At 41.7% G+C, this 23,727-nt stretch overlaps 1 protein-coding gene across 1 annotated transcript in view; it reads left to right on the top strand.

The window, feature by feature from the left end:
• GLG1 (golgi glycoprotein 1) overlaps positions 1–23,727 on the top strand; it is a 143,755-nt gene that overhangs the window by 113,944 nt on the left and 6,084 nt on the right. Inside the window, exons 12-25 of the mRNA XM_059999262.1 lie at positions 1,103–1,240; positions 3,458–3,544; positions 6,266–6,328; positions 7,099–7,212; positions 8,050–8,138; positions 9,102–9,219; positions 10,409–10,501; positions 16,879–17,016; positions 18,616–18,739; positions 19,587–19,729; positions 19,922–20,023; positions 20,959–21,066; positions 22,795–22,915; positions 23,545–23,651. Of these exons, the coding sequence (XP_059855245.1) occupies positions 1,103–1,240; positions 3,458–3,544; positions 6,266–6,328; positions 7,099–7,212; positions 8,050–8,138; positions 9,102–9,219; positions 10,409–10,501; positions 16,879–17,016; positions 18,616–18,739; positions 19,587–19,729; positions 19,922–20,023; positions 20,959–21,066; positions 22,795–22,915; positions 23,545–23,651 (1,545 nt within the window). The remainder of the gene's footprint in view (positions 1–1,102; positions 1,241–3,457; positions 3,545–6,265; positions 6,329–7,098; positions 7,213–8,049; positions 8,139–9,101; positions 9,220–10,408; positions 10,502–16,878; positions 17,017–18,615; positions 18,740–19,586; positions 19,730–19,921; positions 20,024–20,958; positions 21,067–22,794; positions 22,916–23,544; positions 23,652–23,727) is intronic.

Below are 23,727 nucleotides of genomic sequence, written 5' to 3'. Positions count from 1 at the left end.
AGACTCAGAAAGAAATGTCATACTTTAGTTACTGCAGTATTAACCCAGTTTTTATATTGCTACGTAAGAAAATATGGAAATTTGTTGTTACTTTTTTCTTCGTATAATGAGCCTGTCATTAATCACAGGAGCTCCTAAATCCTAGCGTCTTGGTAGTCACTATAGTAGGAGGTTCCTTGTCTTTGTAAATAAAGAAAGAGTTGGAATCTGGTATGCTGTCCTTTTAAAAAATAGGCTTCTTTTAAAAATCGAGGTTAAAGTCACATAACATAAAGTTAATCATTTTAGAAGGAAAAATTCAGTGGCATTTAGTACATTCACAAAGTTGTGCAACCACCACCTCTGTCTACTTCCAAAATATTTCCATGTCTCTGAAAGGAAACTCCTGTGCCGATTAAGCAGTTACTCTCTATACCCACCGTACCTCCCTCCAGATGTGTTGGCTCTTTTAGGAGGAGAGGCTGACTGTACCTGTCAATGACAGCTTTCTCACAACTCTCCCCAAAATATTAGTTTTAATATGTTTGACCCTCTGCTTAATTCTCATTAACTTATCTAGAAGAGTCGGGTTCTGACCTGAAGTAACTCTCACCTTGTTCCGAGTTTAGGTAAATTTGAACTCAGTTCTCCTCACCCAAGTGTTTATTCTCTCTTGAATCAGACCCAGTATTCCACTCTACATTCATAGAGTAGTGGCAAAGTAATTTTCCTGAACAAAAACCTCTCTACCTCATCTGAACAAATCCAGTTCATTTTTTAATTGAAGTATAGTTGACTTACAATATTATATTAGTTTCAGGTGTACAGCATAGTGATTCAGTCCTAATTCACTTTTATCAGGATACTCTGAGAAAAGAATATTGTTTCATACAGTATATATATTAGAAAATGCCTAATGTATTTATAATCACATTCCTAGAGATAAAGGTGTTTAGAAACCTTATAGAACATTTAATTTTTATTCTGGAAGAGATTCGAGGCTTAAAGTTTGGTTCAAATAACTGTCAACTTATTTGTTATTTTCCTGACAATGGATTTGTTTTATCTGGTGTCTTTTGGTTTTGGTACCTTTGAAGTATTTTGCTTATTATTTCTCATGTAGCTCTCACGGGAATGCCGAGCTGAAGTCCAGAGGATCCTACACCAGCGTGCCATGGACGTTAAGCTGGATCCTGCCCTTCAGGATAAGTGCCTGATTGATCTGGGGAAATGGTGCAGTGAAAAAACAGAGACTGGACAGGTAGGTGACAAAGCTACCTATTTATGGTGCAGTAATAATAATAATGTTCATGATTAACATTTTATGTCGACTACAAACACCGTAAAATCCATCTCCATCAGCTTCACAGGTGTGTGATTTGTTATATTAGTCACTGTTCTTCCTATAAGAAATCCTGAGGAAAATGTTCTCTTTGGTCTCTATAACTGTACTTTTCCTAAGCAGTTAGTTTGTTTGAATGTTATGGTTATTATGGTTTGTAATTGATTGTTTTCCCTCTTTGTGCTGCCTCTTAAAAAGCCTCGAGCCAAAGATATGGTGTGCCTCTCGCAGGTGTATTAGATTTTGTGGTAGGCATTTTGTGTACTAACTTACTACTGGCTTCATTCCACTTTCCTTAACATATTTTCTTTTTCCTTTCTCTTTTTTACTCATTTTTAATTGATTTTATCTTGCCCTTCTTTTTTTTTCTTTTCTCATTTTTGTAAGCTACATTAGGTCCTTTTGAGGGAAGGCAGAGTATAAATATATACATCGATATGTGAATACTGATATGCATGAATAGTACGCTTGCCCTACGACAGTCCTAGAAGAGATGTAGAAATGGAATTATTTTTTCCATTTAGTAATTGATACACTTGAGGCTCAGAGAAATGAAGGGTATTGACTTAACTTACCTTGAGCTCAGGTCTAATCCTAGCCAGGCATTTGTTCCATTTTATTATAACCTCTCCGTACAGGAAAGTGTAGAAAAGGAGCAAACCCAAGAATTAATGTGCATGCTATAAATGGTTTCTTAGGATTTTGTGCCTAGTTAAAAAAAAAAAAAAAAAAGATACGTTGTTGCATTCTAGCAAATTAGGTGGGAAGATATCTTGTCTTTTAGATCAAGGCAGAGGAACCATGCAGTGAGGAATAGCTACTTATTTAAAGGCCCATTAATACTAGAAGGAGGCATGAACGGTTCCATTTGTACCACTCCAAAACACCCTCTGGGATTAAACTAATGAAAGTCACATGTGCAGGAATTGGACATTTTTTAAAAGCAACATGATGCCTGCTCAGATCTGTTGGGCCTGGGAATATCATTTTCAGCAGTCTTGTTTCCTGGGCCTGCTACAGTTCTGTCGAGTTTATTGTTAGGAAATGCCATATAGTTTAGCTTGCTGTTGCCTCTGTCTAATGAAACAAGGGATATAGTCATATGGAATCCCATGAAACAGTTTCCTTTCATACGCCCTGTAAAATAACAGTGAGAAAGCTGCACTACATTACAGCCCATCCCTGTGAAGCTAACTTAGGAAAGGAGTCCATGAGTGGAATTTTTCCCTTAGCTATTTATCTCCTCCCAAAAGTTGTATGCATTTTCCTTTAGGGTCCCCACCCCCCACTCCCTTTCTGGCTCTTGTATAATTCCCACAATCCTTCTCCTCGCTTCCCATTCTAATTCTGAAACAGAGATTCTTGCAGAATAGTCAGTAAGTTAAACTTGATCCTTTAACAGAGCCCTTTGCTGAGAAATAGCTATTCGTGTTCTTTGGGAAAGTAAGCTAATGTAAAACTTAAAACCTCTAAGTCCCTAAAAGGAATAGCAATAGACTGATGTTACAAGGTAACTCCAGCTCAGTTTCCAAAGCCCAGGTAAGATAGCTTTTAGATACTCAAACCCTAGTGTGCTCACTTGTTTTACAGTTACCCTCAGAGGATCCTTTTATGTGGGTTAGGGTTAGAATCCCAGATTTGATTTGCAGGAGCTATCAGCTCTCTACTGTGTTTCAGACCCTGAAACTGGGTCCCAACTTACTTGCCCACAAAGAGTCGTAGAACGTGCCGTGTCTTTCACTGTGAATATTTTGTCCAACGATAATTATCAAAATGCAGATTAGCAAGGTGTTGACGGAATGGAGTAAAGGCCTGATGAGATTTTTAGACTCTGAGGACACCTGAACATTGATTCTTGTTGGACTTATCAGTTTGGCCTTCTGGAGGATTTGCATGGTGGTTGTACCCCCTTGACCCTCTTAACCACCCTGATACATCAAATAATCATCTTTTCAATGATTATTTGATGAATCCCAGTTTGGGGACTCAAATAAAGCTCTAGCATTCTGTTCAGTGAAGTTGTTTAAAAGAAAAGAAAAGCAAGACCACTGAAAAGGAAGTGGACACTGGTGTCTCATCTACCCTTGACTATTTATATAACTGACAGGTGCTAAGAGAGTGCCTTTTCATTTGCAGGAGCTTGAATGCCTCCAGGATCATCTTGATGACTTGGCTGTAGAGTGCAGAGATATAGTCGGCAACCTCACCGAGTTAGAATCCGAGGTAAGCAGTTTGCAGCTCATGGAAGGAGAGTGCCCTGTCGGCAGCTTTTCTTTTCTTCTTAGTTCTTTTGTTTCAAGACTCTTGAGAATTCAGATTCCCTGTAGAACAAAAGAAACCTTGTCAGATTCTCTGTTTGCTTTTTAAAGATGAATATCATGATGCTTCTTGAACCCCTTTCCTCATTTCTGTAGGTAAACACTGCATTTAGCCCTTCGGTTTTCTTCATAAATTAGAATTATCACAGTGACAAGACCAATCTTTTTTCCCCCTTTAAGAAAAGATAACAGCTATACTTCACATCCCTTAATCACATTCAAGAATAGTCCAAGCATTCCTATTCTGTCATCCTTAGCTTTTTCAATTAGGTCATTTGGTAATGTCTTTTTGTTTCGTTTTTTTAACTTATTTATTTATTTTTGGCTGCTTTGGGTCTTCTTTGCTGCATGTGGGCTTTCTCTAGTTGAGGCACGCAGGGGCTACTCTTGGTTGTGTCGCGCAGGCTTCACATTGTGGTGGCTTCTCTTGTTGTGGAGCACGGGCTCTAGGCGTGCGGGCTCAGTAGTTGTGGCTCACGGGATTAGTTGCTCCGCAGCATGTGGGATCTTCCCCGACCATGGATCGAACCTGTGTTCCCCCCCATTGGCAGGCGGATTCTTAACCACTGTGCCACCAGGGAAGTCCCCATTTGGTAATGTTTGTGTGTGCACTGAAATAAAATAAAAGCCTGAGATTTGCAGTAAAACATGGAAGATTGAATATTATTCCATGTTTATCCCTGTTCCATCCTAAAACTCACTAAAGTACAAAAAATGAGATTAAAAAGAAACCTCATAAACATAGGCATACTATTTGAAATATAGAGAGTATTGGGGGGGGTGGCAGTTAAAATGTGAAAATTGTCTTGTAGGGCCAGAAATCAGGGAAACAGTGAATGGCTATTTTTTTTTTTATGTAAACCTTTTAGAACTATTTAAGTTGTCAAAATTGGCAATACATAAAATTACATTTCTTAGGGTCTTTATTTTCTTTCTGTTTTTCAAAAATGCATTGTCTTCTTTTATCTTGTGTCATCTCCTGTCTCATTCTCATTGTCCTTGTGGGCTGATGAGGATGTTCTGGGGTGTGTAACTCTTTTTTTTTTGTGGTGCGCGGGCCTCTCACTGTCGTGGCCTCTCCCGCCGCGGAGCACAGGCTCCGGACGCGCGGGCCTAGTGGCCATGGCTCACGGGCCCAGCCGCTCCGTGGCATGTGGGATCTTCCTGGGCCTGGGCACAAACCCGTGTCCCCCGCATCGGCAGGCGGACTCTCAACCACTGCGCCACCAGGGAAGCCCCTGGGGTGTGTAACTCTTTAAAGGAAGATGTTATTTCAGCAGCTAATGCTGCACAGCAGTTAACTCTGCTTGAAGGCAGTTAGCGTGTGTTCCCGAGAGGTAGTAGTTTGTCATCTGGTTCGAGGACAGAATGATAGATGTCAGTTACTCCTGTTTTCATTTTGAACTGCTTAGCTTTGGAGAAAAATTCCAAAGGCTTTACATACTCTAATATTATTTTTATTTTTTATTTTATTTTATTTTTTATTGGGGTAGAGTTGTTTATACTCTAATATTATTTTTGAATGTTTTTTTCTACCCACAGTTCTTACTTCTGTCTTCTCTCTTGCTCAAGCACGAGGGGAATCTGCCTCTAGAAAACTTGCCTTTCAAAGTATAATGAAGGAGCGTTAGAGGAGTAGCGTAGAACTGCTGTTCTGTCTGTGCTGGGGCTATCTAACCGAAATACTGGAATAGTTTCCAAATGTACATATTGGACTATTTACCCATCAGATGATACTGATTCAGAGAAAGAAACTGCTCCTCCCCCACCCCTGGCTCTTTCTAAAGCAGAATTACTGATATTTTAGCTGGAGAGGGTGTGGAGAAAAGGGAACCCTTTTGCACTGTTGGTGGGAATGTAAATTGATACAGCCACTATGGAGGTTCCTTAAAAAACTACAAATAGAACTACCATATGACCCAGCAATCCCACTACTGGGCATATACCCTGAGAAAACCATAATTCAAAAAGAGTCATGTACCAAAATGTTCATTGCGGCTCTATTTACAATAGCCAGGACATGGAAGCAACCTAAGTGTCCATCGACAGATGAATGGATAAAGAAGATGTGGCACATATATACAATGGAATATTACTCAGCCAGAAAAAGAAATGAAATTGAGTTACTTGTAGTGAGGTGGATGGACCTAGAGTCTGTCATACAGAGTGAAATAAGTTAGAAAGAGAAAAACAAATACCGTATGCTAACACATATATAGAGAATCTAAGGGGGAAAAAAAAGGGTCATGAAGAACCTAGGGGCAAGACGGGAATAAAGACACAGACCTACTAGAGAATGGACTTGAGGATATGGGGAGGGGGAAGGGTAAGCTGTGACAAAGTGAGAGAGTGGCATGGATATATATACACTACCAAATGTAAAATACATAGCTAGTGGAAAGCAGCCGCATAGCACAGGGAGATCAGCTCAGTGCTTTGTGACCACCTAGAGGGGTGGGATAGGGAGGGTGGGAGGGAGGGAGACGCAAGAGGGAAGAGATATGGGAACATATGTATAACTGATAAACTTTGTTATAAAGCAGAAACTAACACACCATTGTAAAGCAATTATACTCCAATAAAGATGTTAAAAAAAAAGAATTACTGATCTTTTAATCTTCTGCAGGATATTCAAATAGAAGCCTTGCTGATGAGAGCCTGCGAGCCCATAATTCAGAACTTTTGCCACGTAAGTGACGTCTAGAGGAACAAGGGTTAGAAACAGAACCAGTTTCACTGGGGCTCTGGCCCCCACGTGTATTGAACTCATCTCTGTCTTCCGCTCACATTGCTCCTAAGTGATAACCAACTTTCACCAGTTAAAGTTGAAAATGCAAACATCAAGAGGGGCCACCATCCTGGGAAACTATTTGCTTACCCCTCGTAGGTAACCAGATCATTGGTTAACAGCACTTGCTGAGATGCCGTCTGTAAGGAAAGAGGGGAGGGGGAAGCCCCATTTGTAGGGCTAAATTGCTTCTGATAACATACAGCCGGGATTTGTTAACAATAATGTGGCTTCCCCTTCCAGCTCTCTCCTTGTACCTGATGTTGAGGGAATTCCGTTACTTTATTACTTTTAGTCACTTACTGAACTACCTAAATTGTGGGAGTGAAAACACACCCAGTAACCCTAAGGATCTGACAATCAGCAGACAATGTTAGATGTTATCCCTAAAGCCAGCTGCCGGCATCATATAAGGAGAAGAGTTAAGAGACCTGCATAGTACATGTTCTTGTTGGAGCTTCACGCAGTGAGGGCAACTTGCTGCGTAAATTTTATTCCCCTGAGTGTTGATCCTTTGTAATGTCTCAGACTTACTTTGACATAATTTGTGATGTGTCTTATTTGTAAAGGCTCTAGAATCGATCTCGTTTGCATTTTTTGTATGGGCTGGGGTGCAGGCTTTGTTCATTAATAGTTACAAATGAAGGGTAAATGTGCACTGCCTTCCCCAGGATGTAGCAGATAACCAGATAGACTCTGGAGACTTGATGGAGTGTCTCATACAGAACAAACACCAGAAGGATATGAATGAGAAGTGCGCCATCGGAGTCACCCACTTCCAGCTGGTCAGTAACACCTGGCACATCCTTCTCGTCTTGACTGCTTGGATGGTTACTGAATCCCTTCCTCTTTCAGAACATCAGGGCACCTCTTCTGTGAAAAATCATTTTTTCCAAATATCTGTTCAGTGCAGCAGCCCAAGTGTGTATCAGTACACTAGAATCTAAGCTTTTTTTTTCTTTTAAATCATACTACCCAGGTCTGGCATTTGAATAAGAAGGTTAAACCATAGTCTTCGTAGTTACCACATGTCTAAAGGAAGTATTTCTGGTAAAGCAAGCACTTCCTTCCTAGAAGGGTGAAATCCAGTCATCTATGTAAAATTGACCTCTTCTTGGGGCACCTAGCCTCCCTGACTGCCATCCCCAAATGGTACTGAGGGCCTCTGGACTGTGGGCACTGGGAGACAGGGGAGAACAGACAAACCCTGCTGTTGTTGACTTGTTTACATTCTTGTGAAAGAAAGATGCAAAGGTACATTTACAAATATATAGTTTCAGGTGAGCCTGTGAGGAAAAATAAAGCAGTGTAAGGCCTGCAGGGTGATGGAGAAAAAGGGACTTGAGAAGGAGGTGTTTGAATGGAAGCGTCAAGAAAAGTGAGGGAGCAAACCATGGGAAGATCTGGGGGAAGAGTCACAGCCTGTGTGTGACTGGAAGCTGGTGTACGCGGAGCAAAAGATGCCGTGGGCAGCTTAGCAGGTCATGAAGTCTGAAGAGACAGAGTTGTGCAGGCCTGAAAAGCTAGCTGCTGCAAACGGTATATGAATACACTTACACCCAGCGCCGCTGATTAGACCTCGTCACAGAGCTTCTGATTTTCTTTTTCATCATCTTTTTTAGGTGCAGATGAAGGATTTTCGGTTCTCTTACAAGTTTAAAATGGCCTGCAAGGAGGACGTGTTGAAACTTTGTCCCAACATAAAGAAAAAGTATGTAGCTTTTAATTGATTCGTTCTGCTTCCCTAAAGTCCCTCTTAGCTACTGAATGAGTATCCAGGATGTCAGATGGCCTGCTGCTCTCTGACAGGATTAGCCCTGCAGGCCTCCTACACCCTCCTTTGGTAGTATGGCCAAACACTTGGATTGTCTAGACATATCCTCTTTATAGCAGCCTGGAGCCACACCTGGTGGTGGTAGTTCTGATATGGAGAGCCTGTGTCCTAAAGGAGCATTTTTAATTTTTCCAGGTTCAGGCTATCTAACTGATGAAGCACATACAGATTGTGTACTTAGAGGAGCACGTTGCAGTGTGAATAAGACGTTAACTGATTTCCTCCGAACGTCATTCCATTGTGTCATCTCTTCAGGGAAGCAGCAGAAGCTTTCACTGAGTTAGAGATGTAGTAAAGAAACAAAAGCTGTATTCATTTAAGAATTAGGTGTTAATGAGGAGAGTGATGAGCTTTTATAGCATGGCTGCCCAGATTCTTCCATGCTGCTCTTTGCAAAGGTGCATTTCTAGAACACAGTTCCCCTCATAGAAACCAAGTTCCCGTGTTTGCTTAGATTTCTGTACTTTTCAGGAATGATTTTCTCAGTATATCAAAGACACTGTCCAGAGTTAAGAGTAGAGAAGCATTCCTCTCTGGTCACATGTTTTCATCAAAACAAGTGTTAAACTGTCCTTGCACACATGTTCCCTCTCTGGCCTCCCCACCAGCCAGGAATGTTGTTAGCATTTGAGCTGTGGCCCAACTTTTATGACATATACAGACAAATTGCTGCTTTTAGCTCTCTGAAAACACAGTGAGACTTACAGGAAAGGCATTCAAAAACATGGTAAAGGGGTTCCTGGGTTCTGGGGGGATGGTGTGGCCCCTGCCCCAGCCCAGTTCTCACCATCTGCCTTTGTGTGGCTCCAGCCAGTCTCAAGCCTCTTCTTTCCTTGGCAGGGTGGACGTGGTGATCTGCCTAAGCACCACCGTGCGCAACGACACTCTCCAGGAAGCCAAGGAACACAGGGTGTCCCTGAAGTGCCGCAAGCAGCTGCGGGTGGAGGAGCTGGAGATGGTAACGCTGCAGAGCACAACCTCTGGTCCAGAAACCACAGGGCAGGGCTTAGAGAGTTAGGTGAAGGGTGAGGGCAAACTGAAAGATTTCAGCCACAAGCGTGATGGTTAAGACTTGGAGCTGCGTGCTAAAATTTTACCATAGGACAGCTTCTTGTTTCCCTTTTTTTCAAGGATAAAGTATTTTTTACCACACATAACTGGAAGTCCAGCTGTAAGACAGGCTGTAAGCATGTGATGTAGTCATTGCATCAGTAATGTCCTCGAGGATCGAGGGTCTCTCCCTCTCCAGTCTGCTGCCTTGGACACCAGCTTCATTGTTAAGGCTGGTTTCCCTCATGGCCACACAATGGCTGCCTGCAACAACTGGGCCACCCGTTGCAATATTCATCTCCAGCAGGAAAATAGAAACAAGAGAAAACTGCCCCCAGCCTGAAATAAAGGTCCTTCTCCTCAATTTGATTGTGTCAGTTTGAGATCTGTGCCCCATCCCCTGTCAGGGGATGCAATCACTGATGAGCTTACTGATAATCAAGGGGAGGTGGATGTTGGGAAGCCACCCACAGTGTGCACTATGAGGGGACACTACTTTTCACTTTACTTTTGAGGATAAGCCTAAGCCACATAAGACGGCTAAAAATATATTTTAATATGTTTTGTACACCAGAAACTAGTAATGGACACCAGGTATTAGTAATATCCCCAAAGTTGCAGTACGAGATTTTCATATACAGAGGTAGTGATTCTGTGGTAATTATGTTTAAGTGGAACTGGCCTAAACATACTTCTATAATAGGAACTTTGGGTCCTCAGATTTGAACCTGGCTCTTTCAGTAACATGATAATAATAATAAAAGTAGAGTCCTACATCTGTATAATGGTTTTAGCTTTCAAAGTGGTTTCCACATCATTACTATCTTATTTCATCGCACAACAGTCCTGTGAAGGGGTCAGAGTAGATGGTAGCATTTCATTTTGCAAACAAAGGCCAAGGCCTTGTAGCTAGGTAGTGGCAGAACTGAAACTCAATCCTACTTCTCTGTTTACTGCAGTGACCACACTGCTGCCACTTAGCTGTGTAGAAGTTATGGCCACCAGACAAGATCCAATCAACAAATAAATATGTAGAACATTTGATCTCTCCAGCTTAGAGTAAGCTCACTTTTCCATGCCGGTTCCCCCTCATACAGACAGAGGACATCCGTCTGGAACCAGATCTGTATGAAGCCTGCAAGAGTGACATCAAGAACCACTGTTCCACTGTGCAGTATGGCAATGCTCAGGTAACTTTTTGTTTTTATTTTTTAATTGTAAAGGTAACGTGAAGGTACCTTTTTAATAATTAATTCTGTGCTGGTGAGATAGGCCCCATGCCATCCTATCCAGCCTGATCATCCCTTCTTAAGGTACGCCAGGCTGCTTTTCCCAAACAGACTACTTTTGCTCACCTTCATTCCTCTTTGTCACCTATTCATTCTCTTCCCTCTTTCAGGTTACCTTGTCCTCCTCCACCTTGTCTGCCTAGTTAACTCCTAACTATCCTTCAAATGCCTCCTCCTCTCTATAGCTTTCCCAACACTCTGCACCTCCAAAATTAATTATTCCCGCATATGATCCCATTGCACAGAAGTTCTTAACTAGAGGTCACGTAAGAACCATCATGGGAGGTTTTCTTACCCTAATTCACAGAACAGGGCCCTATCCAGAATCATCAGGAATGAAATGCAATCAAGTGGTTTTTTGTTTTTGTTTTTAATGTTCTTCCATTGACTCATCTACCTCTTCTAGTTCAGGGCATTGCCAGGTACTTTAGCCTTTGAGATAGTGGCTTCGTTGTCTTCTAGTATCTGCTGTTGGTGATGCAAAGTCTGATGTCAATCTGATTCTTATTTCTGTGTAGTTAATCTACCTCTGAGTTTTCTCTTTATCTTTAATGATCTATAATTTCACTGTGATATAGTTAGATATGGTTTTTGTTTTCATTATCCTGGTTGGCTCATTCAGTCTCAGAATTCATGTCTTTCTTCAGTTCTAGGAGATTCTCAAACCTTTCAAATATTGCGTTCCTTTTCCTTCCTTCTGGAACTCCTGTTAGACACTTGGAGCATCTGAATCTGTCCTCCATGTCTCTCAATTTCTCTTTTATGCTTTTCATTTCTTCATCTCTCTGTACTACACTGAGGTAATTTTTCAGTTCTGTTTCCCAGCTTCATAATTTATCCTTTAGCACTTTCCATCTTGCTCTTTAGAGAGACTACCAGTTGGGTTTTATTTTTCATTTCTTTTTTTTTTTTTTCTCATATAGTGTATGTATTTTATTAGAGAGCATTCGCAATTCCTTCCACCCATCCCTTGTGACATTGCTATTATTCATTTTTTATGCATATGCTATGATCACCCAGTACATTGTTATTAGGCAGTTATCAGATCAATTAAGAATAAGAAAAATAAATCATTTTTTTCACTTTTTTTCCTTCTCTAATGCTCTTCCTTGCTTTATGTAGATCCAAGGTTTTGACCTATATATTTTCCCTTCTGCCCAAAGAACTTTTTAACATTTTTTTTACAAGGTGCATGTATGGACAATGAATTCCCTGTTTTTATTTGTGTGAGAAAGTCTATCTTCTCTTCATTTTTTTTTTTTTTCTTTTTTTTGCCATACGCGGGCCTCTCACTGTTGTGGCCCCTCCTGTTGCGGAGCACAGGCTCCGGACGCGCAGGCTTAGTGGCCATGGCTCACAGGTCTAGCCTCTCTGTGGCATGTGGGATCTTCCTGGACCGGGGCACGAACCCGTGTCCCCTGCATCGGCAGGTGGACTCTCAACCACTGCGCCACCAGGGAAGCCCCTCTTCTCTTCATTTTTGAACAGTTTTGCTGGATATAGAATTCTAGGTTGCTGGATATAGAATTCTGGGTTGCTGGATTTTTTTTTTCTTTCAATACTGCAAATATTTCACTTCACACAGTTTTCTGCGTAGTTTCTGATGAGAGGTCCACTGTAGTTCTTGCATCTGTATATGAGTTTCATAGAGCTGCCAAATTACCACATACTGGGTGCCTTAAAACAAATTTATTATATCACAGTTCTGGAGGCCTGAAGTCTGAAATCAAGGTGTTGGCAAGACTGCTTTCTTTCCTAAGGCTCTAGGGCGGAATGCTTCCTTGCTTTTTCCATCTTCTGGTGGTTCCAGTCCTTGACTTGGGGATGCATGATTCCAGTCTCTGCCTCCATCTTCTCATGACCTTCTCCTCCATGTCTCTCCTTTGTGTATTATGTATATTTTCTTATTCTTATAAACTTATAAAGACATTTACATTAGATTTAGGGCCCATCCAGATAACTCAGGATGATCTCATTTTGAGATTCCTCGCTTAATTACTTTTGCAAAGAATTTTTGTCTCAAATATTCACATTCACAACTGCGGGTTTAGGACTTATACATATCTTTTGGGGAACCAAAATTCAAGCTACTAAAATCTCTTTCTCTATAGATGAGGTGGTTTTCCCCTCATATTGTCATTTATTTAGGTTTTCTTATTGGTTTATATCTGCAATGATTTTTAGTTTCTGGTGTACAGTTTTTCTACATCTTTTGTCAGATTTATCCCTATGTACTTTATATTTTCTGATGCTATTTTATCTTGTAGTTGATTTCTAATCTCACAGTGTTGTGGTCGGAAAAGATGCTTGATATGATTTCAATTTTTTTAAATTTACTGAGGCTTGCCCAGCATGTGGTGTATCCTGAAGAATGTTCCATGTGCACTTGAAAAGAATGTGCATTCTGCTCCTTTTGGATGGAATGCTCTATAAATAAAAGTTAAGTCCATCTGGTCTAATGTGTCACTTAAGGCCTATGTTTCCTTATTGATTTTCTGTCTGTCCAATGACGTTAAGTGCAGTGTTAAAGTCCCCCACTATTATTGTGTTACTGATGATTTGTTCTCTTAAGGCTGTTAGCATTTGCCTTATAGATTGAGGTACTCCTATGTTGGGTGCATATATATTTACAATTGTTATATCTTATTGTAGTGACCCCTTGATCATCACGTAGTGTCCTTCTTTGTCTCTTGTAGTAGTCTTTTTAAAGTCTGTATTGTCTCATATGAGTATTGCTACTCCAGCTTTCTTTTGATTTCCATTTGCATGGAGTACCTTTTTCCATACCCTCACTTTCAGTCTGTATGTGTCCCTAGATCTGAAGTGGGTCTCTTCTACACAGCATATATATGGGTCTTGTTTTTGTATCCATTCAGCCAGTCTATGTCTTTTGGTTGGAGCATTTAATCCATTTACATTTAAGGTAATGACCTATATGTATGTTCTTATTGCCATTTTGTTAATTGTTTTGGATTAGTTTTTGTAGGTCTTTTTGCTTCCCTTCCTCTTTTGTTCTCGTGATTTGATGACTGTCTTTAGTGTTGTGTTTGGATTCCTTTTTCTTCTTTGTGTGTATATCTACTGTAGATTTTTGGTTTGTGGTTACCATGAGGTTTTGATATAGCAGTCTATATATATACACAAGATTGTTTTAAGTTGCTCTTGTCTTAATTTCCAATGCATTTCCAATATCCTGCATATGTACTCTTCTCTTCTCACAACTGCTGGTTTTGATACCATATTTGTGGATGATTTCCTACCTTTACTGTATGTTTGCCTTTCCTGGTGAGCTATCCCATTCATATTTTCCTTGTTTCTAGTTGTGACCTTTTCTTTTCTGTCTAGAGAAGTTCCTTTAGCATTTGTTGTAAAACTGGTTTGGTGGTGAATTCTCTTAGCTTTTGCTTATCCAGAAAGCTTTTGATTTCTCCATCAAATCTGAACGAGAGCCTTGTTGGATAGAGTATTCTTGGTTGTATGTTTTTCCTTTTCATCACTTTAAATATATCATGCCAGTCTCTTCTGGCCTGCAGTTTCTGCTGAAAAATCAGCTGATAACCTTATGGGAGTTCCCTTGTATGTTATTTGTTGCTTTTCCCTTCTTGCTTTTAATATTTCCTGCTTGTCTTTAATTTTTGTCAGTTTGATTAATATGTGTCTCAGTGTGTTCCTCCTTGGGTTTATCCTGCCTGGAATTCTCTGCATTTCTTGGACTTGGGTGTTAGGGAAGTTTTCAGCTATCATCTCTTCAAATATTTTCTCAGGCCCTTTCTCTCTTCTCCTTCTGGGACCCCTATAATGCAAATGTTGTTACATTTCACGTTGTCCCAGAGATCTCTTAAACTGTCCTCACTTTTCATTCTTTTTTATTTTTTTAACTCTGTTCTGCAGCAGTGATTTCCACCATTCTGTCTTCCAGCTCACTTATCCATTCTTCTGCCTCATTTATTCTGCTATTGATTCCTTCTGGTGTATTTTCATTCCAGTTATTATATTGTTCGTCTCTGCTTGTTTCTTCTTTATATCTTCTAGCTCTTTGTTAAACATTTCTTGTATCTTCTCAGTCTGTAACTCCATTGTTTTTCCGAGATCTTGGATCATCTTTACTATCATTACTCTGAATGTTCTTTTCAGGTAGATTGCCTAGCTCCACGTTACTTAGTTGTTCTTCTGGGGTCTTAGCTTTTTTCCTTCGTCTGGAACATATTCCTCTGCCATCTCATTTTGTCAGACTTTCTGTGTTTGTGGTCCCACTGGCTTCAGGATTGTAGTTCCTCTTGCTTCTGGCTTCTGCCTCCTGGTGGGTGAGGCTGGGCTAAGAGGCTTGTGCACGTTTCCTGGTGAGCAGGGCCGTGTCAGTGGGGTGTGTTTAGAGGCGGCTGTGGGCTCAGGAAGACTTTAAGCAGCCTGTCTGTTGATGGGTGGGGCTGTGTTCCTGCCCCATTGGTTGTTTGGCCTGAGGCGTCCCAGCACCGGAGCCTAAGGGCTGTTGGGTGGGGGTCATGTCTTGGTGTCAAAATGGTGGCCTCCGGGATAGCTCACGCCAATGAGTACTCCTCAGTACCTCTGCCACCAATGTCCTTGTCCCTGCAGTGAGCCACAGCTACCCCCTGCCGCTCTAGGAGACCCTCCAAGTCCAGCAATGAAGTCACTGCTTTTCCCCCTGGGTCCTAGTATACACAAGACCTTGTGTGAGCCCTCCAAGAGTGGAGTTTCTGTTTCCCCCAGTCCCGTGGCATTCCTGCGATCAAGCCCTGCTGGCCTTCAAAGCCAAATGTTCTGCGTGCTCCTCCTCCTGATGCCAGACCCCCAGTCTGGGGAGCCTGAAGTGGGGCTCAGAACTCTTACTCCTATGGGAGAACCTCTGCGATATACTTATTTTCCAGTTTGTGGGTTGCCCACCCAGTGGGTATAGGATTTGATTATATCATTAATGTGCCCCTCCTACCATCTCACTGTGGCCTGTCTTTGGAAGTAGAATATCTTTTTTGGTAGGTTCCAGTCTTTTTTGATGGTTGTTCAGCAGTTAGTTGTGATTTTGGTGTTTTTGCGAGTGGAGGTGAGCTCAGGTCCTACTACTCCACGGTCTTGTCCCCTTCACTTATTTTTCATTTGTAACATCTCTAATTGGTTCTTCTCATAACTACCTGTTCTTGACTCTTATTTACTGTTTTCTTCTCTGTTGTTCTGAAGATATTCAATATACGTTTGATTGCTCTGTTGCCTTTCCCCCTCAGTTCTGAGGCCTTGATTTATTTTGTTTATCATCTTTCTTACGGTATTAGTGTCCCTTAACTGCAGTTGACCCTTGAACAGCATGGGGTTAGGAGTGCTGCACGTCCACATAGTTAAAAACCTGTGTATAGTGTCAGCCCTCCATATATGTTGGGCCCTCCCTATCTAAGTTCCACATCCACAGATTCAACCAGTCACAGATCATGTAGTCCTGTAGTGTTTACTATTGAAAAAAATTCTCATGTAAGTGGACCTGTGTAGTTCAAACCCTTGTCATTGAAGGGTCAACTGTATTTGGTGATTCTTGGTTGTGCCTTGAGGATTTCATAGAAGTCTCATGACTACATGCTACAGCCCTAGCTACTGCAGCTTCCCATCTGCTTTCTTTCTTTATCTTTTTTTTATAGTAGCTAAAAGTTTGTTGTAGGGAAGGGGAGGTTTTAGGATACACCTAATTCAGTCTCTTAAAATCTATCCCATGGCATTTTATTCTTTTATGTTAAGTCACTCATCTTTTTTATTGTAGTTGTTTATTTATATAACTGCCCTGTGAGACTGTATAGTCTTCAAAGGTAAGGATTGAGTCTCATTCGTAGCTGGCATCTAATGCTCTGTTCTCATGTGGTAAATGGTGAGTTGAACTGAACTTCCTGGCTTGTGCTTGCTGTCGAGTCAGGGTTATTGCTCCAGGGAAAGGCAGAGAGCCTGATGTATGCTCCAGAAGGGATCTTGACAAGGAATAGCCCTGGAAGGAAGAAGAAACCAGGAATCTTGAGAGGGTTTCCTTCCCCTTAGACTCCAGTACAACCTGCTCTTTATCCATAATGTTTATACATTTGGTTTGCTATTAGCCCTGGGGTTGTAAATCTATTATAATTCTCCTTTGTGAGGAAATCCTGATTCCTATTACCTAGGAATTAGAAATGAAAGGTACCTGTATAGAAAAGTGAGGAATGTACTAAGAACTTAATGCTTCAGCCAGAAAACATGGATTATCAATACCTGATCCACCTCTTAACTTGCCCGTAACTGTTATGCCCTAGATTATTGAATGTCTGAAAGAAAACAAGAAGCAACTGAGCACCCGTTGCCACCAGAAAGTCTTTAAGCTGCAGGAGACAGAGATGATGGACCCAGAACTAGACTATACACTCATGAGAGTCTGCAAGCAGATGATAAAGGTAAGGGACCCAAAACCAAGAGTTGAGCACAGGGTAAGTCAACATAACAGAAACACAAACTTCTTTAAATTTCAGAGAAAATTCATATAATCTCTCAATGTCAACCTGTTTTATACAGCTACGGCTGTGGTTCTCGAAGTCTGGTCCCTATACCTGCAGCGTCAGCACCACCTGGGAACTTACAAAGTCTCAGGCCCCACCCCGATCTCTGAGTCAAGCTCTGGGAGTGGCGCCCTCTGTTTTCACAAGCCCCCGGGGGTTCCAATGAAGCTCAAGTTTCAGAACCACTAAGCTAAGATAGCTAACCTCACTTTGACCTGGGGAAGTAAATAGATGTCCATTAAATATGTGATTGGTTTTCAGCGCGGTTGGTGGTAGGTATACTGAGGAGGCCACCATCAAATGTCCTGATCATCCATCTGTCACCATCAAAGGCTTTTTTTGTTCTACAGGTTGTTTTGCTTCATTTACTTCTTCAATAAATGCCCCCTGCAGCAGGGCTGACTGGAGAACCTGGATGTCAGTTCCTTTATTTGTCCACACGTACAAAGAGATTAAACTTACACCTTACTAAATAAGGTGCTAACCCCTTATTTCAGCTTCCCTTTAAAATAAAATGATACTCCTCACCCTATCAATAAACTCCAAAGAGAACTGTGAAAGTTAGAAGTCTCTTTAGCTGGGTCTGGAAGAGTTGAGTCCTCTGTAAAAGTGGAAATGTCAGGCTCTGATTTGAAGGAGGTTTGTAAGATTTTGATGACTTCTATAAAAATCAGTCAGCAGGGGCTTCCCTGGTGGCGCAGTGGTTGAGAGTCCGCCTGCCGATGCAGGGGACACGGGTTGGTGCCCCGGTCTGGGAGGATCCCACATGCTGCGGAGCGGCTGGGCCCGTGAGCCATGGCCGCTGAGCCTGCGCGTCCGAAGCCTGTGCTACACAACGGGAGAGGCCACAGCAGTGAGAGGCCCGCATACCGCAAAAAAAAAAAAAAAAATCAGTCAGCACTCCATGTCCCCATATTAAGATAACAGTGGACTATAATTAATAGACTGTGAATTAGCAGATATAGATAGAGTTTATCACTAGTCCAAAATGAATCTCTGACTTCAAGGACACTAACAAGTGTACGGGGGCTGGCTCCGCAGGATTTGGTAGGATTATAGCCCCTCTGGTTAAAGGGGTGAACCAGATAGGTCCTTCCCCCACATCCCTGTTCACACTGGTTGCTGGGTAATTCCTAAATTTCCCATTGGGATTGGGTAGATGTGGCTTGAGGGCTAGGTGGTCACCTGGTACAATGTTACATTCATGCAAAAACAGTATGTAAGCTTATGAGAGGCCGTGTAATGTAGCATAGCCATGTAAGTAGGGAACGCGTCCTATCCAAAATAGGAACAGGTAGTAGAAAGAAATTGAGAAATATAGTAGAGAATAGGTAAAGGGGAACTTGAGGCTGGGTGATTATTCAGGCTTACCATTTCTCGTCCCAAGTGATGCCTTTAGGTTCTGTCATAAGCTCCCCAAAAGATGTAAGAGTGATAAATATGGTGTTAATTGCCATATTTGGGTAACTACTTCTATAAAACTTTGTTTCTTTGCAGAGATTCTGTCCAGAAGCGGATTCCAAAACGATGTTGCAATGCTTGAAGCAAAATAAGAACAGTGAATTGATGGATCCCAAATGCAAACAGATGATAACCAAGCGCCAGATCACCCAGAACACTGGTAACATTTTGGCGTGGCTTTCCTGGTCCTGCTGGGTGTGGCTTGAAAGGAATTGAGTGGGCATATACTTGCCTAATTAAACTAAAGGTGCTTTGTTGCTCCTGAATGTTAAGGGAAGAGTCCGGATGTGATGAGCAAAGTGACTTACTTCTTCCTTGAAGAGCATCTAGAAGAACAGAATGAAAGTCATGGGAAAGAGGAGGCTGAAAACATAGGACACTTGCCTTTGAAGGGTGTACAAAACGAATTAGGGCTAAAGTTCATTGAAAAGTCTAGAAATTTAGTAAAACTTCACGCATGTGGCAGGAGACTATGTGGGTAATCTGTTTTAGAACAGAGAAATTTAAGCTCTGAGTTGCAAGACCTTGTAACTTAGTGGTCAAGTTGAGTTGGATAGTCTGTTCTCAGAATTTTCAAAAATATGTATCATGGGGAAGGTTGCTGATGTCTGCTAGATTTTTGTGAGGACTGCTTAGAATGTTGGCCTCAATAGATCCTGCAGAGCTGCTGCAGAGTACGTTTCCTGGGGGTTTCCACGTCTGCTCTTCCACCACAGTATATTGCTGATTTAAAACAGCGTGTTGAGGGAGTTCCCTGGTGGCCTAGTTAGGATTCTGGGCTTTCACTGCCGTGGCCCGGGTTCAATCCCACAAGCCGCAGGAAATGGCCAAAAATAAAATAAAATAAAACAGTGTAGTGAGAGCTCAGTAAACATTTACCAAGTAAACAAATCAGTGGTTTATTAGTGGTCGTTAACCTAATATGCCCCCTTTGGGTAAGTGGATCTCAAAACATTTGTGAATCCAGGTGGAGTGTTTTATCCTGTGCTTATTCCTTTCTGCTCTAGATTACCGCTTAAACCCTGTGCTGAGGAAAGCCTGTAAAGCTGACATTCCTAAATTCTGTCATGGTATCCTGACTAAGGCCAAGGACGATTCGGAGTTAGAAGGTCAAGTCATCTCTTGCCTCAAGTTGAGATATGCTGACCAGGTAAACTGCCCTGGGCTTTCCACAGAGGTGTACTTATGGAACCTCCACTAGTCCTGGCAGTTTTTTCTTTGGAGGTCCGTAGCTTGCTGCTACTTTCCCCAAGACCTTTCTGCACACCTTCCCCAAGCCAGGGCCCAGATAAAAAGCTGACATGTTCTAATAGGCTGACGTACTCTCCCTTGTCTCATGTAGCGCCTCTCTTCAGACTGTGAAGACCAGATCCGGATTATTATCCAGGAGTCTGCTCTAGATTACCGACTCGATCCTCAGCTCCAACTACACTGCTCGGATGAGGTAGGATCTGGGGACAAAACTGGTTGTGAACAGAGCTGGTCAGAGAAGTTTTTACTGGAGAAAAGTTCTTTACTCTGTTTCCCTTCAGCCCTGAATCCAGGGCTCTTCTAGGCTCTCCACTGTCTGAGTTCCTGGTTCTGTGTAACACTGAATTTGGTTTGTCCTTAGTCCTATCACTATTCAGTTTTGATTCCATATTTCTCTATTGAACAGCATTTTTGTTTATTATATCTGTCTACGTCTAGTTTGTCCTTCCCTCTCCTTATTCTGATGTTCAACGCAGAATACTCCCAACACTTGCCAGAAGGATAAAAGTGCTCCTGCAATGCCTCTGCCGAAGTGCCAGTTCTTGGATATTACTTGACTTTCTAGCTAGAAAAGGTCATGTAGTGAACCTTGTTCAACATATGTCCATTTTATGGGAACATGGCTAAAGATATTTCAAAAAAGCTTACAAAGCTGTCCAAAGAAGGTTAAATTTTTAACTGTGCTGCAGGCTATGTATCAGGACCCCTTTGTGTGTGTGTGTGTGTGTGTGTTTCCAAGTTGTGTAGCTGGGTTGACTCTGAACCTCTGTCAATGTCAAGCATTTGCTTTTAGGATTTTACTTGGCTGTATGACCTTCCTCTTGAGGAATCAGAGAGTAGCCTTCTTTGTGGCCAGCCCTGGGACAGTCTGACTCAGGTCTTGGGGTTGACAGCATGAAGATACATGTATTGACTGTTTTTCAATTCTGTGCCAGTCCTCGTGAAGGAGAACAGAGCCTGGCATCCCATATGGGAGGGAGGGGAGTGAAATCCACCAGGAATCCGTTTGATCCGTTTGAGAAGAGCCCCGGGCACATGTGTGGGAGGATCTCCAATCGACATGCTTCAGAGACCAAGGTGTCTCGTGAGAGTAGGGGTTCCCTTGTTTTTTGTGTGTGTCCTGAACAGATTGCCAGTCTATGTGCCGAAGAAGCAGCAGCCCAGGAGCAGACAGGTCAAGTAGAGGAGTGCCTCAAAGTTAACCTGCTCAAAATCAAAACAGAAATGTGTAAAAAGGTAACTCCCATCAGTCACCATTTTCTCTCACTTGCTTTTCTCTGCTCTTCTTCCTCTTAAAGCTATAGTCTGTACATCTTAGTGATCAAATCTAAACCTTCCTTCCCAGAATTCTATCTTGTTCCCTCTTACCAAACTAATTTGCCTTTTGACCATTAATTGTCTGTAACTTAAATAGTCTTTCACATGTACTAATTACTTGTGAATATGTCTCATCCCCATGACTAGACCATTGTTTAAGGTCATTGTTTAAGTGCTATGCCAAAGTAAAATGTCAATTCCAATATATCAGTAAGCGTACTGCATTTGTAAAAGTCAATGAAACTACAAATTCAGTTCATTTCAGAAACATCACATAAAAACAAATTTATCAAAATATGATAGCTGGACTTCTCTGGTGACGCAGTGGTTAAGAATCGTCCTGCCAGTGCAGGGGACACAGGTTCGAGCCCTGGTCCGGGAAGATCCCACATGCTGTGGAGCAACTAAGCCTGTGTGCCACAACTACTGAGCCTGCGCTCTAGAGCCCACAAGCCACAACTGCTGAGCCTGTGTGCCACAACTACTGAAGCCCACGCGCCTAGAGCCCATGCTCTGCAACGAGAGAAGCCACCACAATGAGAAGCCCACACACCGCAACAAAGAGTAGCCCCCACTCACCACAACTAGAGAAAGCCTACGTGCAGCAACGAAGACCCAACGCAGCCAAAAATAAATTAATTAATTTAAAAAAAAAGATAGCTAAGCATGCATTATCTTACAAAATTGAAAGTGAAATAATGTATTTGATCTTTTTTAAAAAACTTAATCTCTTTTTGGAAAAGTGTTTCAATGATATTACTGAGTCACTGTGAATATTGTGTGCAGATATTTTCATCTGCTAAAAATGTTTCTAATTCCACATGGTCTGAGGAGTGGCAGAAGTTGGCTAAAGGCTAAATCCAGATATTTTCCTTTGAATACTTTTTCATCAAATTATCCCATTTAACTTCAAGGAGGACTTTTTGAACAACATTTCAGGGGTTTTTTTTTGTTTTTGTTTGTTTGTTTTATTGTTTTACAGTCTGTGAAGCACAAAGTAATTTTTACTTAAGAAAGCAATTTTTGACTGTCTTTACCTGCTATAATTTCATCATGTATAAATGGAGAGTCTGCAGAGTTGATTTCAGTTCTATCATGTTTATATTCCTGTTGTTCAGAACATCTTTAAACTCAAATAAGAATTATTCTTGCAGTAGAAGTTATGCTCTGTCAGTTCTTTCTTTCCTTTTGAGGATAATGGAAGTAAAGTGAAACATTTTGCAAATGCACCTTTCTGTTTGGGAATTTTAGTATAGCTTATTACTCTGATTTTCAATTTTCACATTTTCAGACATATAAAGTAACAAAATAACTGCATTAAATCAATATAAACACTAACACTTAGTATTTAATAATATAGCATACCAGAGTGCCCAAAACCCAATTCTGATCTTAAACTTGCCTCGCTTTGCTTATTAGCAAACAGCTCTGCATACGCTAGGTCCCCAAATTGTATTTATTGAATTAAATTGGATGCTAGCCGTCTGCGTTCTTTGCATCATCACCACATTGCCACCTATCTCAGAGTAGCCTCTGTTGGCTTAATCGTCCCTCCTTGACTTTTTTGTTTGTATGTAAAGTATTTACAGACAACGGATCTGATGTATTTCCTCTATAAAAGCTCTGTCTATGATCTTCCCTTCTTAGGAAGTGTTAAACATGCTGAAGGAAAGCAAAGCAGACATCTTTGTGGACCCAGTTCTTCATACAGCTTGTGCCCTGGACATTAAACACCACTGTGCAGCCATCACCCCTGGCCGAGGGCGTCGTAAGTCACGGTGTTCACTCTGACCCTGTCTGAACTATCTTGGGAGGAGCAAAGACTCCCTCTGAGACATCAGTTCCAGCTACTCTGTTCTGTAGCTGCAGCTCAACCATAGACAGCATCCACTGGGGGCCTGGTTGATGCCTTTGTGGCAAAGTGAGTTTAGGAGTAATCCTGCTGCAGGTTTGAACTGATAGAGCCATGACCCGAGGTAAAGATTTGATGACAAGAGGAAGTTGAGTTATTTATCAGGGAGGCAAAAGTTAAGCTATCCTCATGGCCCTCTTCCCTGCCTTGTCCAACCTTGGACAGCTTCATCAGCTTCCCCAGTGGCCACAGTGGGCTCAGCAGACAGGTTCTGTGTGAGGTGGAACCTGGGCAGGTATATGGTTGTTTCTGAGCCATGTGTGTCCAATGAATAAAATGAGAGAGGTTTTAAGAGAGACTCTGGACAGCCAACCTTAAATATTCTTCTCCATGGTAGCTCTTGGGTTAAGTGTCCTTGAAGGGATTTAACTTTGTATAGCCTCCAGATCTGAATTCTCTGGTGGTTAGGTACCCTTCTCCCCATCCTTACCGAAATTTCTGTTCTGTACAGCTTCAGACGCTTCTTATCCCTTTCCGTTGCACAGAAATGTCCTGCCTTATGGAGGCCCTGGAGGATAAGCGGGTGAGGTTACAACCTGAGTGCAAAAAACGCCTCAATGACCGGATTGAAATGTGGAGTTACGCAGCAAAGGTAATGACCACGAGAATCACCTGATGTGGCGTCTCCTCTGTCAGTTTCCCAGGTCTCTTGGAGATACTTCACTGGC

Source organism: Delphinus delphis, chromosome 20, assembly GCF_949987515.2.
Source record: "Delphinus delphis chromosome 20, mDelDel1.2, whole genome shotgun sequence".
Taxonomy (NCBI): domain Eukaryota; kingdom Metazoa; phylum Chordata; class Mammalia; order Artiodactyla; family Delphinidae; genus Delphinus; species Delphinus delphis.
The sequence above is the reverse complement of the archived record's forward strand: the minus strand, read 5'-3'. Positions and strand labels throughout refer to the sequence as shown.